Source organism: Kryptolebias marmoratus, linkage group LG10 (genome assembly GCF_001649575.2).
Source record: "Kryptolebias marmoratus isolate JLee-2015 linkage group LG10, ASM164957v2, whole genome shotgun sequence".
Lineage (NCBI taxonomy): Eukaryota > Metazoa > Chordata > Actinopteri > Cyprinodontiformes > Rivulidae > Kryptolebias > Kryptolebias marmoratus.
In genome coordinates this window covers 20,769,937-20,797,541 of record NC_051439.1, presented here as the reverse complement: position 1 = coordinate 20,797,541, position 27,605 = coordinate 20,769,937, and the positions used below count along the sequence as shown (strand labels likewise).

The 27,605-nt window shown below is 41.1% G+C and overlaps 1 protein-coding gene across 3 annotated transcripts; it reads right to left on the bottom strand.

Moving 5' to 3' along the window:
* Positions 1–2,827: 2,827 nt before the first annotated feature.
* On the bottom strand, positions 2,828–27,605 carry gabra2a (gamma-aminobutyric acid type A receptor subunit alpha2a). 3 transcript variants are annotated; one of them, XM_017434864.3, is made up of 10 exons: positions 27,499–27,605; positions 27,350–27,426; positions 25,006–25,118; positions 21,295–21,362; positions 14,395–14,615; positions 12,078–12,160; positions 9,994–10,137; positions 8,646–8,798; positions 5,908–6,110; positions 2,828–5,652 (listed from the first exon to the last, which is right to left on the bottom strand). In XM_017434864.3, the coding sequence occupies exons 2-10, from the start codon at positions 27,415–27,417 to the stop codon at positions 5,350–5,352; spliced, it is 1,356 nt and encodes a 451-aa protein (XP_017290353.1). In that variant the 5' UTR covers positions 27,418–27,426; positions 27,499–27,605; the 3' UTR covers positions 2,828–5,349. The 3 variants fall into 3 exon arrangements, with proteins under 3 accessions (XP_017290353.1, XP_037833912.1, XP_024866011.1); XM_037977984.1 differs by having other exon boundaries at positions 27,350–27,576; XM_025010243.2 differs by lacking the exons at positions 21,295–21,362; positions 25,006–25,118; positions 27,350–27,426; positions 27,499–27,605 and adding an exon at positions 20,159–20,226.

Sequence of the window (27,605 nt, the reverse complement as noted above, 5' to 3'; positions counted from 1 at the left end):
AGAGTTGCTTATGGCTAAATTAGGGTTAGAGTGCGGGTTTTTGATGTTTGTCTCTTTCTTACTGTTTATTCATTGTCACATGCTGTTTTTATTTTGTTTTTTAATTATGTAAAGCACCTTGAAATGCCTTGCTGCTGAAATGTGCTATACAAATAAAATTTGATTGATTGATTGATTGAAACCAGCTTTAAAGAATAAAGGGATCCCGTTCACTTTTATCCTAACCTTGTGCACGCTGCAGCTGCACAGTTTGAGCTTTCAGGTCGTTCTTGTAAATGCTTTCACTCCGCGGCTGCAGGAAGCCCAAACACACAGTCAAAGCGCTCCGTGTGGCTTCAAAAGGCTTAGAGGAAGCTGTACTTGACACATGTACAGTCGCATCACGTGATGGCGTGATGTACGGGGGAGTACGTGACCTCTGCTTCTCGTGCCAGAATAAACGCAGTTTCCGTCCACCTGTTTCCAGCCATCTTATATTAATTTCAGTTTCTGTACACTTTGAAGACACGTCTATTTTCATGCTTAACTTACACCTGCTTCGTGCAATTCAGCACATCTGAATTATATTTATTACTGACCTGGAGAGGCAGCCTCGTGATTTTTAACCCAAAAACTGCACTGATACCAGTGATGCATGTCCAAATGAAACAGTTTCAAAGGATCCTTTAGGAGTTTTAGCCATGTAACTACATCTAAATGCATCTAAAACTCTCAATGGAAGTGAAATCTGAACTAATTTGATCACAGAGTTGTCTCGTTTTAACTCTTCCCTTCACTTTGTCTGAACTTAAGGTCACTGGAAGGACTACAGGTGTCCACATGATGACACGTTACAGTCAGAGAAACCCTAATGTGCAACCCTGGTCCTCAGGGCCACCATCCTGCATGTTTTCCTTGTTTCTCTGCTCCAACACACCTGATTCAGTGGTTAAATCACCTCTTCATGTTCTGCAGAAGCCTGTTAATCACCCATTGATTCAAATCAGGTGTGTTGGAGCAGAGGAACAAGGAAAACCTACAGGATGGTGGCCCTCCAGGACCAGGATTGGACACCACTGGTTTAAATGATTCTTTGAGTAACTCTAATAACTTGGACTGCAAAAAGTCTTTGAGGCACAAATCTTTGCTTGTTTAATCCTCGCGACTTTGTGCCACTCAGGAGTCGGGTTTCCTCTCCGCCAATCGCCTCAGAGTTTGATCGCTTCTTTTCCTCTCAACTCGAACAGATTATTTAAAGTCGACGAACCACCACGTGAACTCAGCATTAAGTCTGCTCTGTTCTAAAAGGATGTACGACAAATACTCTTCCTCTCAGCACATAGCTGCAGAGGACGCAGCCTTGGGAGACATGCCGCGTGGTTCTAGTGCCAGACATGTTCATGAACTACAAACCATTTAATTTGGTGGAGACATTTTAAGCAATAATTTCACAAGGTAAGTCTTAAGACAGGGTTTTGCTCTTTTGGTTTTTAATTTGTGTCATCCGTTCCTCACAAGGTTCCTTAGTTTCCTGCTTTCAGCACTTTTCTTCTGCACGTTTTGTCACCTTTTCATTTCTGCCAGCATTTTTCTCAGCTTTGTTAGTTTCTCAGAGCCAGTAATTTCCCTCTGTTTCCCTGTCACTGTGCTGCCCCTCAATCTGAAGCCACTCAGCTGCTCTCACTCTACAATCAACGCTCCTAGTTTAAATTGTTCTGCTACAATTGTTCATCAGCCTCATTGTCCCTCCTCCTTGTATCCTGTCAGGGTTTAGTGCCTATATATATATATATATATATATATATATATATATATATTAAAGACCTTTGAATTATACCTGCCTGTCTGCCGAGTACATGACAGACAGTTATTACCTCACACAAGGAGGTAATAACTGTCTCATTTGCGTTTATTTGCTTGTCGTTGTGCAAGATTACTGAAAAAGTCATGAACGAATTTTCATGAAAGTTTCAGGAAACGTCAAACACGATTCAAGGAAGAAGTGGTTAAATTCTGTGGTGATAAACGCTGTGGCCTTGTTGGAGGTTTGATCCTATTTCCCATAGGTGTCTTACTTCTAGATGGAAAATAAAATATTTTCTAATAATAAAACATAATATTTATTACAGAAATGTTAGATCTTCTTTAAATTCACAACAACACAAAACAAGTGGTGTCACAACATGAACCGTCATCGTAACTTATTGAATATTAGTTCATTTTGTAAGTTTAAACTGTTAAAGTGTTTGAAGCACAGTGTTCGTTTAGCTACACACAAAATAAAATCACATTAAAAAGTCTTTTCGTCAAGAAAAATAATTTTAAAAATTGTCATTTTTCACGTAAACGCACAGTATCTAATACAAGAGACAGAATTTTTAAATTATTAAAGTTCTTAACTTGTGCTACATTTCATATAAAAGGATACCAATAAAGAAAAGTTCATAACCACAAGGACACTTAAACACGTCGGGACTGCGAGTACATTTTGTTTTTTCAGACGTACAAACAAATATTCTGTCAGAATCATCGTTCACAGTGTGTCACTGACCGTGAGGGGAGGTAAAGTGGATAAAAAGTTTAAAAGCTGTAAAAAAAAAAGCTACAAAGGGAGCAGCAGAGCTGGTTTTTAAATTATGGAGATTTAAAGAGTCCAGAGTTATGTCAGTGAACATGTGGGCGTTAGGTTTGATGCTGTTCAGCGTAAAAAAAAAAAAACAAATTGTACAAATGCTACTTTTTATCTAGCTACTACTTCATAAACACATAATTATACCAAACAATTAAGGCTACACAAAACTGACTTACAGTGATGGAAGCAGATGTGGTAAAAAGATCTCAAAGCTTGTTTTTTTTGTCATTATGGCCTCTTTAACCTGTTGACATCATTGATTTATTCAAGGTAACAAAGTAAGAAAAGGTTTTTTTACTACCCTTGTCAACTATTTTAATTGCAGCCCAGTTGCTGGAGAAAAAGTTGTGTTTTTTATGTTTAGAAACCATGGATATGTGTGACCAAAAGGGCCCAAAAAGCCCTTATTCAACCTAATCAGCAACGAGTGTTGATGCTTCGTTTGGGTCTTTTTCTAAATGTATCCGGGACATTTTATTGTCCGAACCCAACCAAATAAAGACAAATAAAAATCAAAATGAAGGCGGTTTTGGACATGATTGGATCTGTAGTGTTCAACGTGAAACGCTCATTTACTAAAACTGAACGAGTCTCAACTCTGCCGGACTGCTAACGGTTCAAATAAGTGCTGATTTGTTGGTTGATTAAGGCACAAGTTGCCTGAGCAGTCTCAAGAAACATAAAACAGCAACGTAAGAAAACAAAGAATGTATCTGCAGTTTGTAGAAATGCAAAACGATTGTGTTGGTTTCTGGTTTCTGGTTGTGCTTCAGTGAAATATGAGTTCTTCTATTACTGCTGGGTAAACTGAACATTTTTTCCTTCCATTGATAAAATTTAATTTTAGTTGTCATCAGTTTATTTAAAACTATTTCAACCTTCACTTGATTGTTGTTTGGTGCTGAGGAAGTAAGAGTTTGAAGGTTAGTGGCGTCACAGCGAAGGCGAAAAAGCAACAGGAGCACAACTTCAGGGACCTTCAGCATCTCTAAGCGACTCTCATCCACTCCAGTGACCTGAAATCCACAAAAAATATTTAACTACCTCAAAACCCTTATCCATGGGTAAACAGTGAAGTCTTTGGGGTTCTGCCTCCCTAGTGGTGAACACAATGACCCCATGAAGGAGTGCAGCGTTCCCAGTTTGGGTCAGCAGTTCTCCACCCAAACCACAAAGTGACGATTTGCAAGAACTTCCTTCTCCTTGACCTCACCTAATTCTTCCCACACCTGAAATTTAGCTTCTGCAACTCCAGAAGCTGCAGTCCATTTGGTCACTTGGTATCTGCCAGCTGTGTTGAGAGACCTTTAGGTTCACCAGGCCATAAAGGCATCCTTCTTCATGTCAGATACCAATGATCTTCTGACCACAGCTCCTGTTGGAGGCTTCGAACATGACCCATTCAAATTCCTTGTTCTCAAGCTTTGTTGAGATGGATGAAAACCTCTCCCACATTTGTAGGTTAATCCACTGCAAGATGTTCCCAATTCATCCACTACTTGGTTGTGTTGTCTTCCCTACCAGCAGATCCAACTCAGTATTCAGGTGGTGATCAGTGTCCAAGGCATCTGATGATACAACTATGAAATCGGTAATCAACCATAAGTAAAACGGGGTTTGTTAGGAACACATGACTGGCACAAAAACAGAGCGCCGCTCAGAGAGTCTGGTCCTCCTAATCTCCATCATTGGCCACATGGGCGTTAAAGTCACAGAGGAGAGCAATGGAATCCTGAAACAGCACACCCGTCAGGACGGCCTTTTAAGACTCCAAGGTACGAATCACCCCAAACTAAACCTGCTTTCCTGCAGCTCAAAGCCACAGAGAGACAACCAGGACAACCTTGAGAGTACCAACGCCCACCTGACGGGGCAACTCCAGAGTATTTCAGAGTCCAGACCTTGTTTACGAGTTTGGTTTCCAACCTGTGAGCCTAACTGCATCTAACTGGTACTGTTTAACTTCACACAGTTTGAGCTTCTTTCCTACTCGTAAAGAGGCGCTCCAGGTCCCAAAAACACAGCTTACGCTAGGAATCAGTACCCCTGCGGTGGTGGTTCCATGTGAAAACCACAGCCGAGATTAGCTAGCCATGACTTGTTAGCATTTTGAATTACCAAGTAAGCTAATCTCACCTGCTCTGCTACATCGGAATATTGTAGAAACATAGAAAGTTCACCTGACAATCTAACTAAAAACTGAAGACACATTAGCTCCACCACTGGTGTTTGAATTTCAAACTGAATACTTTTCTCTGCTCAGGTACTTGGAGAAATTGTTTACTTGTGATTAGTTCAATCAAACATATATTAATGCATAAATAAATAAAAATACAAGAGTTTTATTCTGATTTTGCCTCAGAAAGAAAACGTTTGGTTTCTCAGCAGCTACATAATGCTTCACAAATCTTCACCAATTAATCTTTTTCTTGTTTGGTGCTGAAGGAGTTTGATCGCAGATTTTCTAAGATGATTTACAGTAAAGTGGTGAAACTTGAGCAAGACTTACAACTAAAGTGAAACAGCTGGTGACCTGAGGGGAACGGCAGAACAGCACTTGTCACTAAGAAGGGCAGCACCTGGTTGTTTCGACATTTTATCCTGTTTCCATCAACATGATCAGTTTTGTATAATGTTTATCTGTAGCCAATCAAAGCTGTGCCAAGAAATGAGAAAAGGGAACTTTTCATTCATGTAATCAGCTGCAAACTGACAAAGCAGATATATGTTCTGTGTGTTTATTTGGAGGGATCCAGGTCTTTAATAACCGGTTCTCTGTTCAGGTAGGTGGCCCAGTATACCAGGTTGAAGGTCCCGAACAGCACCGGGAACATGATGCGCGAGATGCGGTCGATCTTGCTGACGCTGTTGAAGGTTTTCTTGTTCTGCTCGGGCTTCGTCTCCGCGGCGGTCTTGCCAGGCTCGTTGACGGCACACTTGGAGATGGTGGGCAGCACGGAGTCCTTCGTGATGTTGGGTGCGTAGTTCGCCACCGCTACGGCGTAGGCGTTGTTCTTCTTCACAACGGCCGCTTCTTTCTTCTGCAGTGAGACCACCACAGGGTCAGAAAACCTTCAGACATCTCTTTTTAATTGGGTTGTGCATGTGTATGTATAAATCTGCATTTAAATTCAGCATCTTTATTCTTTTAGTGAGAACATATTAAGCTAAAAGTGACTTCCTGTTAAACCCTGTAAATGTCTTTCAGTTACCCGCATTAAAATGTATTTTGAGACACAAAAAAAGGAAAAGCTTCTGCAAAACATGGCCAGTTTCTGACAGAATGACAGACTTGCCTTGTCATTGACGACACTCTTTCCATCCCAGGCCCAGCCTCGTTTGGTGAAATAGTTGACGGTGGCGAACTCTATGAGCGCCGAGAAGACGAAGGCATAGCAGACGGCGATGAACCAGTCCATGGCGGTGGCGTAGGCCACCTTCGGCAACGAGTTACGGGCGCTAATGCTCAGGGTGGTCATTGTGAGAACTGTAGTCACGCCTACCGAAGGAGAAGAAATTAAACCCAGTATTGGATGTTTCCATACACTGCATAAAAAGACATAACCATTTTCTCTCACTGTCTGAGATGAAATCAGACTAAATCATTCTTGTTTTAGGTCAGTTAGGATTCTCTAAATTATTTTTAATTGCTAAATGCCTGACTAATGAGAGAGAGCAAGTTTTTAGATATTTTTTTATTAACTTTCCTCGAAGTTACAAGTTTGCATATGGTTTGGGAAAGCCCAGATGATGTCATGGCTTTGGCAGCTTTTGATAGGTTAGTTGACGTTTTAAGTTATTTGGAGGCACATGTGGAAGACTTTAAAGGTGCATATGCTTCTTTGTGCGGCATCATGGGAGAAAAAATCAAAAGAAATCAGCCAAGATATCAGGAAGAGAACTGTCGATCTCCATAACTGCCTGAAGGCGCCACGTTCATCTGTTTAAACATTTATCTAAAAGCATAAACACGTAAACATGCACGACGCAGTGGTTCTGATGTTCTGGTACCAGACTCTCCAGATTTTCTGAGCAGTGATGTTTTGGCAGAAAAGTCAGGTCAAGCAGGTGAACAAAGAAGAATAAATGAGTTAATGGTGATGTTTGTTGTTACAATGATGACATAGCATCATTAATTTTCTGTTATTTTGCTCATTTTTATTTAAAAACAAACAAAAACTAAATATATACACATAAGTATATGTAAAAATGAGCTTTGTGCTTCTTGGATTGCAACTTTAAACCTTCCAGGCTGCAGGGACTGAATAATCCCATTAAACGCGCACACACACACACACACACACACGCACGGCTGCTCAGAGACATTTATGGTACTTTGGATTCTGTTGTTTTCCTACAAAGATTAACACTGTCAGTAATCTGACAGAACAAGCTATAATCTCATTTTAAGCCTAATCGCCTACCTCGGTCAGTAAAACTGTGAATGTTTTGTTATTCAGTCACAGTTTGCGTTACTTACGTTGTGATTATTCTGATGCGGGAACTCAAACTGGTTTAGAATTACAGAACGGATTTGTTTTCCTGTCTTAAAAAAGACACCGAGGCTCATTAGTTTCAGATTTCTGTCACATTTCTGCAAACACGTCAAAATGGACATTTATGCTGCAAGCCTAGAGTCTTGTAGTTTTTGTTTTAGTGTTTATTTATTTTTTCCTAAATATGGTGCCTATTTGTTGAACTAAGAGCATTTCCCGGACGGATGCTGTAGATATAATGAATTCTGACGGCCGTTTATAGCTTCTTCTGCAGGCCTTTTGGACTCAAACTACTTCTGCATAATTTTAACCATCAGTCAGTAATAGTGTCCTAAGACTTTTATTTTCTGTAACTTTTAATATTTTTTTAATTATTTACTTTTTTTGCAACAATTTCCCCCTAGAAACACATTAAAATCTCTTAAATTTGTGCATTTGATCTCTTTGAAACCTTCCTGGCTTTAGTTTTGTCTTCTTATGCTCCTTTTAGCTTCTTGCTAATTTTAGCATTAGCTAACGTTTTGCAGGTTTTAGCTACTGTTTTGCTACATCTAGCCTTTTTCTATGGTTTTGCCTTTTTTTAGCTAATTGTTTGAAAATGTATTTTCTCTGGTTATTCTAACTTTTATTATATTTTTATCCTATCATTGTGATTTTAATCATTTCTCCCAAACGTCACCGACCTTTAGCTCTTTTAGGTTCCTCGTTCTTTCAAAGCACACGTGTCAAACTCAAGGCCCGCGGGCCAGATCTGGCCCTTGGTAACATTTTATCTGGCCCCCCAAGATGACGTTTAAATTTCATTAGATCCAACCCTCCAGAGTCTCTGTCTCTGCTTCTCATTTTGCTTAAAAAAACTGAACCTATTTAGTGAAGTCTTCTCGTGACAGTGACTTTGAAGCCAAGATAATTAAGGTTTAATTTCTCAGTAATCTTTGATTTTGACGTGGAAAAAGCAACAGAGAGCATCAAATGCGACCAAAACAGCTCTTGTTGACAGACTTGCAGCCAAGAAAAGCTGTCTGGTATCTGACTTGAGTTAATGTGCATCAGAATTACAGTGAGTTTACTTTAATGTATGTTGTCTTTTTCTGTATTTTCTTCTTGTTTTAAAGTTAAATGTTAGTAACTGTATGGTCAAGGTTTTGTTTATGGTTTTTTAAAAGCTGTTTTCATTAAAGTATGTTTGCTCTAAATTCTATATATGTCACTGGGGAAAGGTAATTGATATTTCTATACGAATAATTTGACATAATACATCTAAAATCAGGGTTAACTGATGTATTTTTTCAATAAATATTGATAGAGATTGGCCTTTTGATGAGGTCAAGTTTTTAATTTTGGCCTCCTTGTGTTACTGAGTTTGACACCGCTGTTTTAAAGGATCCATTTCATGTAAAGAAAAGCAGATAATTAAAGGGACCAAATGATATTTACTCACCTATATGTTTTTTTGTTTCCTTTTGTTTCCAGCAGAGTTTAAAGTTGAGTTTATTTTTGCTCCAGCTTGTGAAATCGTATAAATGTGTTTTCCTCACCGAACACAGTTCTGGCCGGCACCGACTCCCGGTTGAGCCAGAAGGAGACCTGAGAGAGGATGACCGTCATGATGCACGGCAGATACGTCTGGATCACAAAGTAGCCGATCTTCCTCTTCAGGTGGAAGTGAGCGGTCATCACCGTGTATTCACCTGAGAGCAACACAAACACACAAACACAGTCTGACTGTTTTATTATTAAATAAGAGGATCACGATTTATTGATTATTCTAACAGTTTTTGGTCCAAATATTCAAGGATTCAAACCGCTTCATGTGTCGTCTTTAATTCTGTCTGTTTCTAAGACGTTAATCAATTTGTCGGCGATGTTATAAACACTGAAATACGCTGCAGCACCCATCTTCCTTTCTGTAAAAACACTTCAAAACCGTCCATGAAAGGAGCAAACCCAGCTGAATGAAGCGGTGATAAAAGAAACATTTCTGCGGCTGGGAAATCTGGAGGCGGACGACCTCCAGCGCCGACACAGAACACATTTCATCCCACTGTGAGTAAACTACCAGTAATTACTGACGGCTGGGATAAAACAGGAAGCATAAAATTACTGTTTATTAATTAGTCTACAGATGAACTGAGACGTATTTAATAAAACTCGAGCCCCTAAAAAGGTAATAACTGAATTATTGCAGTGAGTTGAACCAAATGAAATGATTTGCACTGGAAGGTATTCTTCTAATTAACTAATTAACTACTCAAACATGACTGTGACGTACAGATTTAGCTTCTGAACAACACTTTCCTGTAACTTAGAGCTGAAATCCTAGAAGGAATGCATATCGCCCGCTGTCTTTCAGGCCAGAGCTTTAATCTTAAATTGAGAAATGACAGAGTTATGAATGACGTTTTGTGCAATCTCGTGCCAGATTTTGTGAGTGTTTGTTGAGGATGACTCTCAGCTACTACAGCGTCAGATTTTAACTCAATACCTGTAAAACCGGCTGAGTTAAAGCCATTTTGGAGTCGATTAATTGTATCTTAAATCAGGTTGGCCCCAAAGTTTAATCACATAGATGTACGCCTAATGATCACTTTCTGAGAATTTCATGAAAATAAGTCCAATGGTTCCCAGGATATTTTGCAGACAAATGAACACAGACATGGGAAAAATGTTACTTTGATAAATATTAATTAAATCAGTGCATTGTTTTAAAATTCACTCGGTCTCTTCCCCTTTCAGTAAATGTGAGGTCAAAATCATCTTCACGCTCTGAACACACTGAATTTTTACATTACAATGAAAAAAATAATTAATTAGCAGCTGAAGTCACAATGAAAGGAACACAATTTCCATTTTAAATAGCCCGTCTTCTGTTTGTCTGCCGCTCACCGGTGCTGGATTTGATGGTCTCCTTCCCCACGGTTTGTCCCACCAAGTCGTACTGGTTGAGCCGGGATCCTTCGTCTGCCACTTCCACGGACTGGGAGGCGTTCTTGATCCAGATGTAAGTCACCTCCGTCTTCGTGTAGGCATCTATAACCGTCACAGCAGACAGGAGCTGAAGCATCCTCCTCTGAATGTGAGGATTTATTGATTTACCGGGGGTTGTAATTAACACAGCATCCGATAAAACGCTGAACTTATAATTCCTTCATATTGTACCACTGAAACGAGCTGCATCTGGTTTCCGTCTGATGAGTAAATCTGATGCAGGATCAGACGTTCAGACTGTCACAGTTTCCTCCTCCTCCATCAGGAGAACATGCTCACACTGTAGTTTTCTCAGGTTTTATTACACACTACTCCTACACAAAAAATGCACACAATAGAGTTTTATACGGGACAAAAATAACAAACCTATAGAAGGAAAATGTCACTGATTCACTGGCATTATATACAGGGTGAGCCATTTCTATGGATACACATTCATAAAATGGGAATGGTTGGTGATATTAACTTCCTGTTTGTGGCACATTAGTATATGGGAGGAGGGAAACTTTTCAAGATGGGTAGTGACCATGGCGGCCATTTTGAAGTCGGCCATATTAGATCCATCAATGGGAAGCGGGTCATGTGACACATCAAACTTATTGGGAATTTCACAAAAAAAACAACGGTGTGCTTGGTTTTAATGTAACTTTATTCTTTCATAAGTTATTTACAAGTTTCTCAGCACTTATAAAATGTGTTCAAAGTGCTGCCCGTTGTGTTGGATTGTCAATGCAACCCTCTTCTCCTACTTCCACTTCCTGTAGAGTGGATTGGTCGTCGTGGGCCAGTTGAACGGCCCCCCAAGGTCTCCCAATCTGACCCCCTTAGACTTTTATCTTTGGGGTCATCTGAAGGTGATCGTCTCTGCTGTGAAGATACGAGACGTGCAGCACCTGAAACTACAGATACAGGAAGCCTGTGCTCGCATTTCTCCTGCCGTGTTGCTGTCAGTGTGTGAAGAGTGGGAGAAGAGGGTTGCATCGACAGTCCAACACTTTGAACACATTTTATAAGTGGTGAGAAACTTGTAAATAACTCCTGAAAGAGTAAAGTTACGTTAAAACCAAGAACATTGTTGTTTTTCTTGTGAAATTCCCCAAAAGTTTGATGTGTCACATGACCCTCTTCCCGTTAAAAAAACAAAAGTTGGATCCAAAATGGCCGCCATGGTCACCACCCATATACTAATGTGCCACAAACAGGAAGTTAATATCACCAACCCTTTCTGTTTTATTAAGGTGTATCCAAATAAATGGGCGACCCTGTACATTTAATTAAAGACCTTGAAGGAATGCATATCACCCGCTGCTTTTCATGCCAGAGTTTTGAACTAAGATCTTCTCCTGATGAGAAGGGACGGAAATTATGTTACGCTGAATCTCCAGCCACATTTTGAGATCTCACATGATCCAGTTTGGCCTAAAGTATGATGACTCTCAGCTACTACCGCGTCAAATTTTAGCTCAATATCTGTAAAACTGACCGGGTTATGGCAATTTTTGTGTGGCCATCTTGGATTCATTAGACTCCAAAAGGCAATCAGTTCTAGTTTGAGTTTTTCGCTGTCACTAAATACATTTGGATTTGTTTTTGTGGAAAACGAAACACTTTTAGTTACATTAATATGAGCTGAGCCTGTTAGGTGAAAACCGACATTACATAAAACGTTATAATTATGTGTTAAATGACCCAAACACGTTTTAGTTTCACCTGACTTTTACATATGAGCTAATTCTAATGACTGCTGCAGCTGAGTGTTTAAATGTGAAAGTTAATTTTTCACATTTAATGAACAGGTTTACTGAGGACAAAGTTTTTATTTGTAATATTTGTAGCATGAAGTGAATCCAAAACACCTGATGAACTCATGATGAAAGAGAGGTTTGAGCCGCTCTGGTTTGTCAGAATAAATAAAAAAAAAACACTGCTAGAGTCACATTTCTGTATTAATCAGTAGAGATCGGGTGATTTTTAACACTTACAGCTGCCAAACTTGAGAGGACACGAGTGTGAATCCATGGGGAAGTCCTCCAGGTGCATCGGACACTCAGCTTGAACCGTTAACCTGCCACAAAACACAATCAGCTGGATCAACTTCCTGTTCAAATTCTGCTCAGTTCAGGGTGTTTGTGCAGGAAACCTGATGTAACCTTCAAATGAGATAATTAGGTCCTCATCACAGAAAAATGAAATATACAGGTCTGCAGATGTTGGTAAAGGTTGTGGAAAATGTTGATTTGTGAATATATTATGAAATAATCTATCTGGTTTAGTGGATATCACTTATGTTAGACAGAAAACTGGTTCCTTTTCGGCTGCTGGCTCTGAGTCTGTGACGGATGAATGGATAGGAGTGATGAAAGGCTGAGGAGGAAGGTGGAGCAAGAAGCTGCCGGGCGGATTCCTGGAATCGGACCGAGAGAACGTGGATCTGTCACTATCACCGAGGTCAGTTGTTGCCGTCGGCGAACAGATGGAGTCTGCCTGAGAAAACAGCTCCTTACCTACAGGAAAAATGTCTCTTTGATCAACTGGTCGGGTTATTCTGTCGAAGGTTCTGAGCTACGGCTCAGAAACACGCTTAGAATAAAACCAAACACGGTCAGAACATCCAGATCCTAAAATGAGCTAAATCTGAACCTTAGATCAGGGATGTCAATCTCCTGCATGTTTTAGATGTGTTCTTGGTTTGAAACACCTGGTTTAAATGGATGATTTGTTGCCGTGCGTCTGGAGAACTTGATGATTTGGTGAGGAGGTGATTAAACCGTTTGAATCAGGTGTGTCCTAAAACTCTCAGGACAGCGGAGCCTCGAGGCCTGGAGTCTGACACCCCTGCCTTAGATGAACAGCACATGACACGACAGAGCAGCAAACGTTTTGTCAGTTTGCTGGTCTGGAGGTGTATGTTCACACATCGCCAATGAGGACGGACATCAGCAGCGTGCTTAGAGAAGCATCTGTAGCTGCCTTTTTATCTGGGAAAGCTTAAAGGTCGTTTCCAAACTATCTGGACTCCGTCATACCACAGAGAGAAGGGTTATTTTATTCTCAAGTGGAAAACTTTAAAGACACCCGGCAGTCTTCAAAGGACTGTACACCCTGGCAAATTCATCCCAAAGGTCAGACTGTGCAGTGCTCTGAAATATGACAAAAAAACCACGAGATCCATCTTAGACTCTACAGGCCTCTGTTAGCAGGTTAAAGGTTAAAGGTCATGACAGGGACTGTTAGAAAAAGACTTAGGAAGGCATCTACCTGAGCTGCAGCTGTTGGAGAAATTACATGAAATAAAAAATTAAAAAAGCATATTTTTCATTGCAGTCTCTCTGAGTCTGTGTGACCAAGCGACCATCAAGTCGAGCGCCCACATCTTTTGAACATCACAGTCTGTTTTTATGTCTACGACTTGCAAACTAGCATTCTCGGCCGTGCACATTATTTTCCTGCCTCATCTGACTTTGTTCCCATTCTGATACCCGCCACTGCATTTATCATTTAATCTTCTGGAGTGGCTACACTTTTGAAATGAAAATAGACAGATGTAGATCAGTTTTTCAATAATTACTGTTTATATTCAAATAAGGCTTTTAGGCCTGGGATGGTAGGTTTTAGCCTCGGATGTCCTCTGTCAAAGGACAGCAATGCAGGTGTGAACATACAGCTCTAAAGCTCTAAAACATCAAGAGCATGCCTCTGTGACTCATGTGAGGAAACTGAGGACGCCCGGGAACGCTGTGAGTCATTCTGGAGACTCCGTCATGAATGCTGCTCACCAACCTGTCGCAGCCCAGTGAGACACCGCCTTGGACGCATGGATGGATGGACGGATGGATGGATGGATGGACGGATGGATGGATGGATGGATGGATGGATGGATGGATGGATGGATGGATGGATGGATGGATGGATGGATGGACGGACAGACGGACGGATGCATGGATGGATGGATGGATGGATTTTATATAATCATGACAGCAACACAACCGATTTAGTGTTCAAAAGTTTCTGCTGTTTGATTTCAAGGTAAAAATACAGTTTTTAATATTAAGTTGCATTTCTGCAAGCAGATCCTGTAAAACCTCCAAGCTGGAAGATTTAATGATACAAACACTGAGCCACAGATAGCTGGAAAAGGCTGCAGGCGACAGACTATAATTTGTGACTCGCACACCTCCAACACCTCATCAAACACATTTATTTTGCCGTGGAAAAAGACTCCGGCTTGCAGTTAACACGGATCCCCCGCTGAGCTGTGAGCACGGAGAGAAAATATGTAGTAAACAGAAGAAAAAAAACCTCATGGTGTAGAGCAGCATCCCATCCTCCATGATCCTCAGCAGCTTGTTGGGCATCGTCATGTTGTGGGCCACGGATTTCTTGCCGTTGTGGAAGAAGGTGTCGGGGGTCCAGATCTTACTGGCCATCAGGTTGTTGAGAGGCAGGGTGTTCATCGGTCCGTGGAACTTCAGCCGCTCATCCTTCCAGCTCTGACGGAAGAAAACATCCACCGTGTATTCCTGAAAGACGACAGAAACTTTTATTAAAGCTGAAGGAGGTCGCCCGCCAAGTTTCAGACTAAGATCATCTTTTATTGAGAAACGATGGATGGAGTTTAAACTATTTTGGTCAAACTATGAAAATAACTTCACAAACTCACATCGTACCACACAACCCGGCTACTACCACACCGTGTTTTAGCTCAGTGTGTGTAAAATATGGATGTGGCAGCCATCTTGAATAGGATTGACTTCAAAATTAATCAGTTGTAGATGAGCAGCCGAGGATTATTATCTGAGCGTTTCATTACCTTTTAAAAGGATTCATGAGATATTTTGCTGATATTACAGTAGAGTAAACCTACACACACAAATATAAGCATGGATAAAAACATGATCACCTTCTGTCTTTAATGGTGGGTGATAATGAGCTGCAGCTTCCCAAAGGAGCTTCAGATGATCGCTTTTGTCATTTAATGGCGAAGTTAATGATGTTTATCTTTTCACTGTTAGGAAAACATAAAGCCAGGAGATTTGCAGCTGCAGCATTTCATTTGATTCGAAACTCCTGAAACTATCTGAAGCAAAAGTCCAACAAGAATAAACATAAACCGTAAATCCTTTCGGGACAGAACAACTACTGCAACACCTGATTTAAATGAATGAAGACCTTCTTGCTTGTCTAGCAGTAATCTGATTGCTTTTATTTTACTCATTAGAGAGGTCACCCACATCTCTAAGTCTGCAGAATTAACAAAATCACTCGACTGGATGCAGATATCTTACATCTTACAAGTGTTTTTGAAGAAATAAAAACTCCAATATACCTTGAAGCATACATTTGAAAAATACTTTCTGCCATTTTTGAATCAGAAACTAAAGAATCAGTCTGATCTCGTATAAAATACAGTCTCATTTTACTGTGGAGTACAACAAAAACAGTCGAGTTCTCTGTGATCTATAAAAAGTAACTAAGCTAACAGTGAGGACAAAGTAAACTGTGATCTTCATCAGGCATCGGGTGGAGCTGGCTGTGTGATCACATCTTGACCCGGTGTGACACCTGGCCGGGTTCTGACATATCTGTCGGTCTCAGATCCAGCTGGTGCCTCGGGCGACTGACAGCCGCGGTTTGCATCAAAAATTACAGGAGTGGAAACGTTTCATGGGAGTTCGTCAGATCCAGCGGTCGGCCTCCTGTTAATCACTCACCCTGCAGCTCGGAGACGGAAACCACGCCGAAGCTTTAACCGCACACCTGACTCAAGATCAGACGATTTAACTCAGAGGGAAAAGGCTGCCCCTGGTCCCTGATCCTGTTTGGGGTCCGGTTCTGCTGGCGTCTTCAAACCACGACTTTTAGCTCCGGCTGGAGGGTTTCAAGCGTGAAGCGGCTGGGATGAGAGTCGGCTCGTCTGAGTCTGAGGCCGGGGTTCAGAACCACAGAAAAGTGTCGGGTTTGGACCCAAGACGCAGACAGACTCAGAGAGCTCCAAAAGAAAACCTGATTTATTTACAATAAAGAAGCAAAAATCAAAAGGCTGGCGTGGCAGCAACAGAAACTAAATAACAAGAACTAAGACGAAAGATGAGACACGAGGATAACCGGACAGGATATCAGAGAGATAAAGAACCGGTGAGTAAATCAGGAAGATGACCGGGTTTTAAAGGCAGAGGGAGCAGAACAACTAAAGAAAACATACCAGGGAATAAACTAAACAATAGCCCTAATACAGGGGTCTCCAACCCTGGTCCTCAGGACCACCATCCTGCATGTTTTCCTTGTTCCTCTGCTCCAACACCTGATTCAGAGGTTAAATCACCTCTTCATGTTCTGCAGAAGCCTGTTAATCAATCATTGATTCAAATCAGGTGTGTTGGAGCAGAGAAACAAGTAAAACCTGCCTGATGGTGGCCCTGAGGACCAGGGTTGGAGACCACTGCCCTAATACAAAAAAAACTTAAAGACAGAACGTTCCTTCAGGGTTGGGGGTGAAGGGGTCAAGTATCTGGAGTGATGGCAGGACGGAGCAGGAGGTGGATCGATGGATCGATGGATCACGGCTTTGTCGGCAGTAATGAGGGTGTTGCTCCGGTCTGTTGTGGTGAAGAAGGACCTGAGCCTTCATACCCGATGATTAATATTAATGTGATTTTCTCAAGACGTCGAGCTGAATATCCTGTTCTCTCGATTTAACCAACCTAACTTGATCTCAGCCTGTTACCTCAAGAAAATAAAGCTTGTTTTCTTGAGATAAAGAGAAGAATCTAAGCGTCATCGTTCAGTTTTGCTGTCCTGACTCTGTGTCGGTCAGTGATGAAGGTTCACCGATGTGACATTTTCAGCTCGAATCATGTTTTTATGTGACTGTAAATTTGAAATTATGTTAACTTTTCATGTAAAAAGGAGGATATAACTGAGTGTAAATTGTTATCTTCAGAAAACAAGTTTTGTTTCCTCAAAATCTAAATTGAAACTTGTCTTTTTGTGTGTTTGACTTTATTTTAGGGTGTTGGTTGGTCGATTGCTTGAATGGAGCAAGCAAAATAAGAATTTCATGACATGGTTAACAAGCGTCATCACTGTGTGTCTGACAATAAACTTCTTGTCATCTAACAAAACAAGTTAACAAGATAAATACCTTCTGATTTCTGACTTCTCAAACTGAAACTACAGATTTGTCAAAAAATGCTTCAAACGTTGTTGATAGTTCTTGCAGTAGATTGTGAATAAATTTAGTTTTATTTCTGGCTCCATTGAACTGTTTCCTGCCTTGATTTCTAAAGTGAGCACTGGTCATTAAAAAAAACACACATATCTCAGCTGCAGCCTCTAAAATAAAATAAATTAAAGTGGTTTTCTTTCACAGAACATCACAGTAATTTGGGCTGATTGCACAAAGTGAAAAAGAAAGAAATGGTCCACTTTCTGTGGAGAATTTTCCGAGTCTTTTGATTTGTAATGATAAATATCAAAATGATAATATTTCCTCCATCTGTCCTCGTCAGATAAAGCAGATGTGTTGTGTTGAATCTGTCCTGGAGGCGGGTCGGGCCCATCATGCCTTCTGAATATCCTCCTATACGTTATATTTCTTTGCAGACTTCGTCATTTCCCAGGCTGTTAAAAGATTAGTGTCCCCCCCCCCTCTCTTTCTCTCTCTCTGTGCTTTCAGAGGAACGGCACAAGCACAAAAAAAACAACCCCAGCGAAGACAAACATCCACAAACAATCAGACGGAGAGAGCAGCGGGGTAGTATCCAATCTGAGGTAACAGAGCGGAGCTATCACAGGCAGAGAAAAGATGCAATTATCTGCCGCAATTTTGATGGAGACATGGTATGTATTAAATATGAGACCGTCTCCCTCCTTCCTTTGAAGGATCACAGCCACTTAAATATCTGAGGAGAGCCAGGTGGGGTCGGTGAATGGGCTCAGATTGTAACGGAAAGAAGGAGGGAGGCTTTTAACGGTGTTATGTGAGGTGAGGAGTGTCCTCGTCGGGAAGCCGATTGCTTTCTGTTAACATAAAAAAGAATAACAAAACTGTTTTTTTTTTTGTTTTTTTTTACCTCAGATAAAAGAAAGACATCAATTTCTTTACATCTACAGCATCGAATCAGAAATAGCTTGGATCGGAACATAAAAAAGCAATAGTTATCTCGTTATCGCCCATGTTTGTAGGTGTGTTCGTTTGTCTGTCTGTTAGCAAAATATGTCATGAAACACTAAATACAGGGGGAGCCATTTATACGGATACACCTTAATAAAATGGGAATGGTTGGTGATATTAACTTCCTGTTTGTGGCACATTAGTATATGGGAGGATGGGAAACTTTTCAAGATGGGTGGTGACCATGGTGGCCATTTTGAAGTCGGCCATATTGGATCCAACATTTGTTTTTTCAATGGGAAGAGGGTCATGTGACACATCAAACTTATTGGGAATTTCACAAGAAAAACAACGGTGTGCTTGGTTTTAACGTAACTTTATTCTTTCAGGAGTTATTTACAAGTTTCTCACCACTTATAAAATGTGTTCAAAGTGTTGGATTGTCGATGCAACCCTCTTCACACACTGATAGCAACACCGCAGGAGAAATGCGAGCACAGGCTTCCAGTATCTGTAGTTTCAGGTGCTGCACGTCTCGTATCTTCACAGCAGAGACAATCGCCTTCAGATGACCTCAAAGATAAAAGTCTAAGGTGGTCAGATTGGGAGACCTTGGGGGCCATTCAACTGGCCCATGATGACCAATCCACTTTCCAGGAAGTGGAGGTGGGAGAAGAGGGTTGAATTGACAATCCAATACAACGGGCAGCACTTTGAACACATTTTATAAGTGGAGAGAAACTTGTAAATAACTCATGAAAGAATAAAATTACATTAAAACCACAAACACAGTTGTTTTTCTTGTGAAATTCCCAATAAGTTTGATGTGTCATATGACCCTCTTCCTGTCGTGACGGTGGAGGGTAAGATGAACCCAGGGCGCAGACTCACTTACAAGAAACTAAAATTTATTTAAATAATAAAACAGAAAACAAAGGGCTGGCGTGGCAGCAAAACAACTATAACAAAAATCCAAACGGTAGACACAGGCGAGACAAGGCAAGGCAAAACGAGGAGGGATCAGAGACAAGACTAGAACAGAACACAAACAATCAACATCTAACCAGCAACAATGAATCGGCAGGGAGGTGGAGAGGAAGACCAAGTTTTAAACACTGGGGACAATCAGGTGAAGTGGGCACAGGTGAGTAATGAAGATTGACAACAGGTGGAGATGGGTGGCAGTGATTGAGTTGTTATGGTAATGTGGGTGTGGCATGAAAGACTGGAATGTAACAGAACAGCATGGTATGGAAGAATGAGGCGTGGCAAGTTACTGAGGGAGGAGAAAGTGACAAGACATGAACAGGAAAAACTAAACTGAAACAATAACACAAACCGAACAAGACAATAATCAAAACAACAAACTGAAATCACCAAACCATGACAGAAACAAGACAATAATCAAAAACAACAAACTGAAAATACCAGACTATGACACTTCCCATTGAAAAAACAAAAGTTGGGTCCAAAATGGCCGACTTCAAAATGGCCACCATGGTCACCACCCATCTTGAAAAGTTTCCCCCCTCCCATATACTAAAGTGCTACAAACAGGAAGTTAATATCACCAACCATCCCATAGATTCACTGAAACTCTCAGAAACTGAACACTGGCTTAGAGTGAACCCAGGTTAAGATGGCCGCCGCAGCTAATCAGCATCAGCCAACACAAAAATGGCGTTACTTCAGAGTAACCTTCATAATCTGAGCTCTGACAGATCATGACAGTGTCACAGTTTGATCAACTCGGAGTCTAAACCTGACCGACTGAATTATTTGTCTTCCTGTGTTTGACGCTGTCCTCGTGTCCCGCCTCTGATCGTATTTAAATCGAGCCCAAACGAGCAGCGTTTGTCTCCGCAGCCGTTCGTAAAGTAACGTGAGACGGATCGGCAGCTCCGTATCAGAGCTGGGTGGCTCTGGATCATTTTAATAACAAACTCTAACCTTTGCCATGTCATCACTCTGCTGATTGGACTGGCCGAGTTTCCAATGGCAACAGCAGAACAGGCAGGTCCCCCCCCCGCCCCCTCGCTGTCTGTCTGGAAGATTTTATCTGCTGAATCCAAACTGGCTCAGGAAGAAGGCAGATATTTGAGGCTTGTGTTGCTCCAGAGGAGTGAGACTGCTCCAATAAATGAAGCCGTTGCTTCATTTAGAGACAATTAGCTGCGTTTATCTCCGCCGCGGCTGTTAGGTAGCTGCAGGTGCACCGCGTGTTTTTAGACCTCTGCAGCTTTCGGTTTCTGTTCCTGGAGGACGCGAAGCTTTTACCGCAACACATCAAGTCTATAAAAGAAACAGGTTCTAATTTGAACCGAAGTCTGTGGATGTTAAAGAAGTATTTCTGAAACAAGAACAGAAGCAAATGTCACCAGAATCGCTGATAAACAGATGCATTAAAGCTGCTCTGCAGGTTTAAATTAAAACTACATGAAATGAAAGACCAAGAAGAACTTCACAGCAGAGCTTCAGACTAAGATCATCTTATAATAATGAAAGAATGGAGTTAGAGCTGTGAGATCTTGTCTAACATTTTACCGTTTTGGGAACGACTCTCAGCTACAACCACACCAGATTTTACCTCCGTATCTGTCAGACTGACTGACTTGGAGCCTAAAGTCTGCCATTTAATCCATAAACTCTTCTGATTGTTTACTCCCACAAACTGTGAACCCAGCAGGAGTTTAGATGTCGTAAATATTTACCTGTATAGCTTTTAAGATGAGGTTTGTGGCAGGTTCTTTTGTTGCTAAACATTAACAGGAAATGCTTTGTGTGCAAACAACCGTCAAAACTAGCTTATTGCAACTGCAATAAACTTTAATAATTGTATTTTCTTTGTCCAGATTGCTCAAAACTAAATCCTGCTGCAGCTGCAAGCTTCACAACAGCAGATTTATTGTGATATTAAGAAGATGCACGGTTTAGTTTAGTTATTTTACTGATTGTTTGACATCGTTTCACGTGAGGGACGACTCAACGTGCAGCAACGACTTTAATCATTTTGTCACGTGAAGCTGAAAACCTGCAGCAGAACTTTGTGTGTTTTCTCAGGGGGGGCACGGGGGTGAAAGACTTGCCATATCTGTGTCGGACACGGGTCCAAAACTGGTCACGTAGATGTCCGTCTTCACCTCCGTCACTCGGTCTGTAAAGACAAGGAGGGAAGTTTAAAGAAAACATTTTAACGTCACGAAATAAAACAACTTCAGACTTTTAGTTTCTAATGTGAGCAGACAACCTCCAACATCCAATATTTGTGCATACTTTAAATAAAAAATAAACCTTTTTGACATTTTTGATTTTATCTACTGCTGCATACATTTTAGCCGTTCTATAAATCCTCCACCTTACCAGAGGAATATTTTAGTTTAAACCAGGAGGTAAACATTTAAAACACGCAGGGCAGAGGATCTCAAGGACCAGCATTTGGAAACCCTTTTAGGAAACAGACTGTGTGCATTAAAAGGTAAAAATATGAGAAAAGCTGCACGTCAGGAACTGATCGGAAGGTTTTCTGCTGCAGGATCTGATGTTTGGTTACATCTACTCTTATTTCACGAGTCATATTCCTGCAGCTTTACTTGCAAACATTTAGTATCATGCACTAACAAGAAGATAACACAAAACATTCTCCTTCTTTTGTTGTTTTTTCGTTTGTCTCAGACAGCAGAGATGATAGAAACCTGCTGCTTCAAAGAATCCAACCTTTAATGTCCAAATGAAGAAGCCGCTGCGAACACGAATGATCACAGATGGAGTCTTTTTATGACTGGAATCTGTCTGAAGGTGACACCGACATCATTCGCTTTATAGTCCTCAAAAGCCACGAATGTGCGGTGTTTAAATGTCACCGGAGCTGTGAGGTGAGCACGTCCCATGTGTCAGCGCCAACCGATGAGAACAACTCGACTTCACGCGGTGATTTTAACCGAGTTTACAGCCAGTAAAACTTCATTTATCATGTTAATGGAAACAATGGAAGCTGTAAGAGAAAAAGAACTTTTCTTCCAGTCAGAGAAATCTTTGCAGTTAAAGGCTCGGCGTTCCTCGAAGGAATGCGTATCAGCCGCTGCTTTTCATGCCAGATTCTTAAATAAAACTTCTGCTGAAAGTTGGAGTTGTGGCCGTTCTGGTCAAACCTTGTAAATGATGCTCGGAGTACCTGTTAGGGATGACTCTCAGCTACCACCACGTCAAATTTTAGCTCCGTATCTAACAGCTACGAGTTGTAGAGGGACCTCTCGTGATTAGTGGTTCTTAAGATATTTTGCTAACAGGCAGGCAGCGCTGACGCCAAACGCCAAAGCCAAAGTTTTAGGTAAAAATACAGCAGAATGTGGAGAGCTTGGAGTGTGTGTCGAGGAGGATGCTCGGCTACTACCACGCCGAATTTCAGTTCAACGTTTGTCAAACTGTCTGAGTTACAGCTGTCGTTGTGTTTGCTAACTGTGGCGGCCATTTTATATCAAGCTAAAGTTGTAGTTGTCAGAACTTTCTCAGAGTTTATATTTATATAATATATTTTGCTAACACTACAGACAAACGAGCAAAACCATCACCTCCTGTCCTCGGAGGGGGGCAGTGATTCAGTTTTTAGTTTTTAATTTAAATTTGAGGATTTACGTTGGCTGTTTCCATCCTGCAAACTCGGGATGGATCAGTCAGGGATTAAAAAACGGGCTGAAAACTCAGGGAGAAGACTCAGAATCGCCTGATCACGGCATCTTTTCAGCCGCAGAAACACAATGTTTGCTTCCTACAGCCAGACTCAAGCTGTGGCGAAACGTAGAGACATCAAAACTGATAATCAGAAGAAAACGACGCTGAAAACAGCGACGAGAAGCTCCAGCTGTTCCCCGCACGGATCTGTGCTGATGATCAGCAACGTCTTTACGCTGCACCGAGGAACAGAAAGGAAACCAGAGACAAGAAGATTGACAACAGTTTTGTTCTTCCAAGAGCAAGTTGTGCTCAGAACCGAGTCGGTTTGGTAAATCAGTCGAGACTCGTTCAGCTGTGTGTCACAGGTAATTTGAAGATTTTTTTCCTGTGTAATTATGGGCCTATTAGGCTAAATGTACCTATAATTACTGGTTACCATATTTAGCCAGAATTGAGAGAAAATGTGTTTCATTGACTCACCAAGCAGCTCGGGTCAGAAAGGCTGTGAGGACGTTTTTAAAAAGGGTGTGATTTAGTTTTAAGCTAACAGGAAATCACAAGAAAATAAACAGTGATTGTCTGTACTGTCAACAAAATATCTCTTGAACCGGTGGCTGGATTTTAAAGATAATTTTAAATAACTAATCACTGGATGTTTGGCTATAACTGGTTACCTTTTAGAGTCCGCCCAATTTAAGAGCTGCAGCCGACTGACTTTAGCCCTTTCATGCATGAATTATGATAACTTCAGCCAGTGTTTTTCTTTTTCTTATGGCATAAAAAAGGCTGGAAAATAAGACTTATTTTCTCAAATCCATCTTGAATCCATCTTGGATTTGAGAGCATTTTGTTGCACTTGCAGTGGTCAGCCAGTATATTGCATTATCCACTAATGTCCACTTTAGTAGCCCATGCACAGTTATAATATAAAACCCTTTACACTTACGAGAAAATGGCTTTAAAACAGCTGTCCACTGCAGCGACCACTGTGCATGAAAGGGTTAGGAAATGCAGGAAAAAAATGGCTGCAATTCAGCCGGTTTTACAGACGCTGAGCTAAAATCTGGTTTGGTCGTAGCTGAGAGTCGTCCTGAGCAGATCAGCTGTGAGATGCTTTTAGTTTTAAAGAATAATGACCAACCAAACCAAAACACGAGGCTACTGAAGACCCACGTCTGCACAGGGAAAAGAACGAGAACTGATCTGATTTGAAGGATCTAAACAGATGTTTTCCTGCGTTCTTGCATTTAATCAGCAGACCAACTCGATGTAAATTAGATGCAAACATGGTTCCAGTTGCATAAAACCTAATTTCCTCCGTGACCTCCGTTCTGCAGCCGATAAATCCTCATCGTCCACGTTTTTCTGCCAGATTTTGACTTTTTTTATATCTTGTCAGAGCAACAAGCTTTGATTTCACATCCAACTGTCCAAGCCAAATGAGCCCAATCACCCAAAAGACTCAAATCCGCCATCTGTAACGGACGTGACAATGTTTTCTAATAGCTGTTTGCAAGTCTGTTGTTTTTAATCCTGATAGGTATTTCGTCAAATAAAAGGATTCAGATTTAAGATGCAGACACAGGCACAGCTCATTACGCTCACATTGTCCTCCAAAACGTTCATCTCGGGGCTGAATTTCTTTCAGAAAATGTTCAGATGAAGGCTGACAGCAGCACGGAGACAGATTCTCTCGCAGAAATGCAAAGTAGGACGAACGGGAGTGGGTTCATCCGTCATGAAATGACTCTTCTCTGAGAAATTACATTTTCCCCTCAAATATCACAACCTCTTCTCCTCTCCCCTCACGACTGACAGCATTACATTAAAACATGCAGATTTTTGTCTCCGGCTTATTTTAAGAAATGAAAATTTCTAAAATATTTAAGTTTGTTCTTCAGAGATGATTTCAGGGTAAAGAAAAACTTAATTTCTGTGAATTTGCAAAGGTTTAATGTATTCTGAAGCAGAGTCTGAGATTGTAGGAAATCCAATGAGTCACTTCAGATTCAGTCAGTATTTGTGCACAAACAGTGTTTAATACGCCGGGGATTATTCCTCAGAATATTTCTGCCTCTGCCGTTCTTCTTGTTTTAAATTTGTTCGTCTTCAGATCGTGGTCTTACCTCCCAGACCAGGCCTCAGTCGGTTGTCGTATCCGTCCAGAAGACTGTCGAGGATCTTGGTAAAGGTGGCGATGTCTTTGGAGTTCCGCGTCGAATTAGAATCCGCTCTTGACCTGAACAAAGAGTCAAATTTCAGATTAATGCTCCTCGAGACTTTGAATCTCCACCTACAGCTCATAAAATCATCAACAGATCTGAAGAATCTGGAGAAACCTCTGAGGTCAAAGGTCAGGTTCTGGTTCTGGTTCTGCTCAGGAACACTGTCTGTAAACACAGTTCACCGTGCCGTCCACAAATGCTGCTTAAAGCTCTATCAGGCAAAGAAGAAGCCAGATGTGAACAGATGTGTCTCCTCTGGACCAAAGAGGAGAACTGTTCTGAGGTCAGACGGCCTCTCTGATGGTATGGGGGTGCATTAGTGGTTTTAGAACAACATCTGCTCCCATCCAGGACTGTTGAACAGACAGAATGGGACAACCTCAGGTCCAGATGTTTACACACTGATGGAGATGCTGCACAGAGGAGAACATCTGGAACATCTTTAAAGAGACGTGTTGCTGCCATAAAGTTTAAAATGACCTGATTTATTTCTTAAAATTTGTACAATGAGATATGTTGCTGCTATAAAATTCAGAATTACCTTATATTTTCCAAATTCTGCAAATCCCAGTGTCCCATCTTTGTTAGAACCGAGGCTGTAAATAACATCCTCAGTTCTCATTAAAAGAAAGTTTTAAACAGGACTAATATCTGGAAACTAACATCCAAACAGAGTAATAAAAATCTGTGATTCTTGAACAGAAGGCGTTTCTACATCCACCTAAATTCTTACAATAAACAACCAAGAGATGCAAACTGAGGGATCAGGGTGAGTGGAAAAATCAGCCGAGGTCCAAAGAAAAACTTTGAAAAGCTTCTGGTCAGGACTAATTTAAAAGATTAAAGATTGCAGCTTTGGAGGGAAATATAAAGACATCAGGTCTGGATCAGGAGTTTAGTCCAGATTAAAGATTAAATTTATATCAATAACCGTTAAAGTTCATTAACGATGGTTATCTCAGACTCTGAGACTGGTTGAGTCAGATTTAAACCCGACTAAACCTTATTTTTTATAAGAACCACTGGAAACAAACAGACTCAAATGAACGTGTGAATTTTCTATTCTCTGCCTCCTCGGGAGCAGAAAGCTGCAGCTTCATTTGTCTTAAAAGACAGACAGAGACAAACAATCTGAACACACACTTCCTTTTATCTTGAAACCTTGAACCTCGTTAAGTTAACCCTCGATCCGAACATAAAGCCTAAATCGTGTTTTTAAACGTTTCTGCAGACACTGATCTGACAAGCCCAAAGTGTTAAATTTAGCACAGATCGAGTCAACTTGTCAAAAAACACGACGTGACAGGCGCTGCACCCTCTGACATTTCACCTGCTGGAAGGGCAAAGATTTAAATAATAAACAGAACAAAAATCTGCTGATTTATCTCCAACGAGATGAGAGCTGTTCAGGGATTTCAGAGGATGTTCTTTAAACTTTAAACACCTTTAACGGCTGTAAGATTCAACACGTTTTCTTATAGATGTCGAAGTTTAAGGTCCAGGGAATAAAGAGTTAATATAAAATAGGATTTTTCCATAAACTTGACATTAATTAATGATACAAATCTTCATTTCAGCTGTGTTTGTGACGTTTAAGTTGCATTAAACAACCTCCATGTGGATAAATGAACCTCTGGGTGGATTTTAATCAAACTTTCAGGAAGTCCTCACATCTGAGCAGCCTCAGAAAACACAGAAACAGATCCAACTGAAGTGGATTTTACAGATACTGAGCTAAACTTTGATGTGGTAGTAGCTGAGAGTGATAGACGTGAGATTATTTCCAAGGTTTAACCAAAACGGCTACAACTCCATCACCTCTGAACATCAGCTGATCTTTGATTCAGTCATTTTAGAGGAATATTTAATAACAGATAAATATATATGATGAGATGTTTCTTGTTTTTGGTAATTTCATCAGAAATATTCAGAAGAAATGAGTCCAATTTAACCAAAACTGTGTCTTTAAGCCTGGAGAACAGAGGATAAACTTCTAACTGATGGATCTTTTCTTATCAGAATTATCTGATTCCAGCTTCATCCGGATGTTTTTAGGAGCTCCTGGGCTCGGATCGGTTTTGGGTTTTCTAAGAACCAGTTGCGCTCTGAGCCACAGCGAGATGATGAGCAGAGGTTTCATCTGATTTCATGGCTTCAGCTCTAACAGAAAGGCTCAGATCCGAGCAGATTTCATGTTGAATAAAGAAATAAAAGCTGACAGTGCGGTCTGAGAGCAGAAACTTACCGCGGGTTCCACAGCGCGATGAAGCACAGCAACACTGACAGAGAACATGAGTCCTGTTGTCCTCTCATCGCTGAAGCCTGGAAACACAAGGGACAGCCTCAGAGCGGCACCAGGGAACAGAACCGAGCTGCAGCCGAACCGCAGCCTACCTGATCCGGAGGAGACGGACTGAACACGGCCGAGCTGTGCGCCTGACGCCGCTTACTGCGCGTCCATCATGTGGTCCTCCTCCTCCTCCTCCTCCTCCTCCTCCTAC

What these genes read in the sequence shown, in the direction of transcription:
- gabra2a (XM_017434864.3), bottom strand. Translation starts at nt 27,417, where the DNA reads ATGAGAGGACAACAGGACTCATGTTCTCTGTCAGTGTTGCTGTGCTTC. An exon ending in GACCATCAAATCCAGCACCG is followed by an intron (nt 8,799 to 9,993) that starts GTGAGCGGCAGA and finishes TGTTGCTCTCAG; the next exon opens with GTGAATACACGGTGATGACC. An exon ending in AGAGTGTCGTCAATGACAAG is followed by an intron (nt 5,653 to 5,907) that starts GCAAGTCTGTCA and finishes GTCTCACTGCAG; the next exon opens with AAGAAAGAAGCGGCCGTTGT.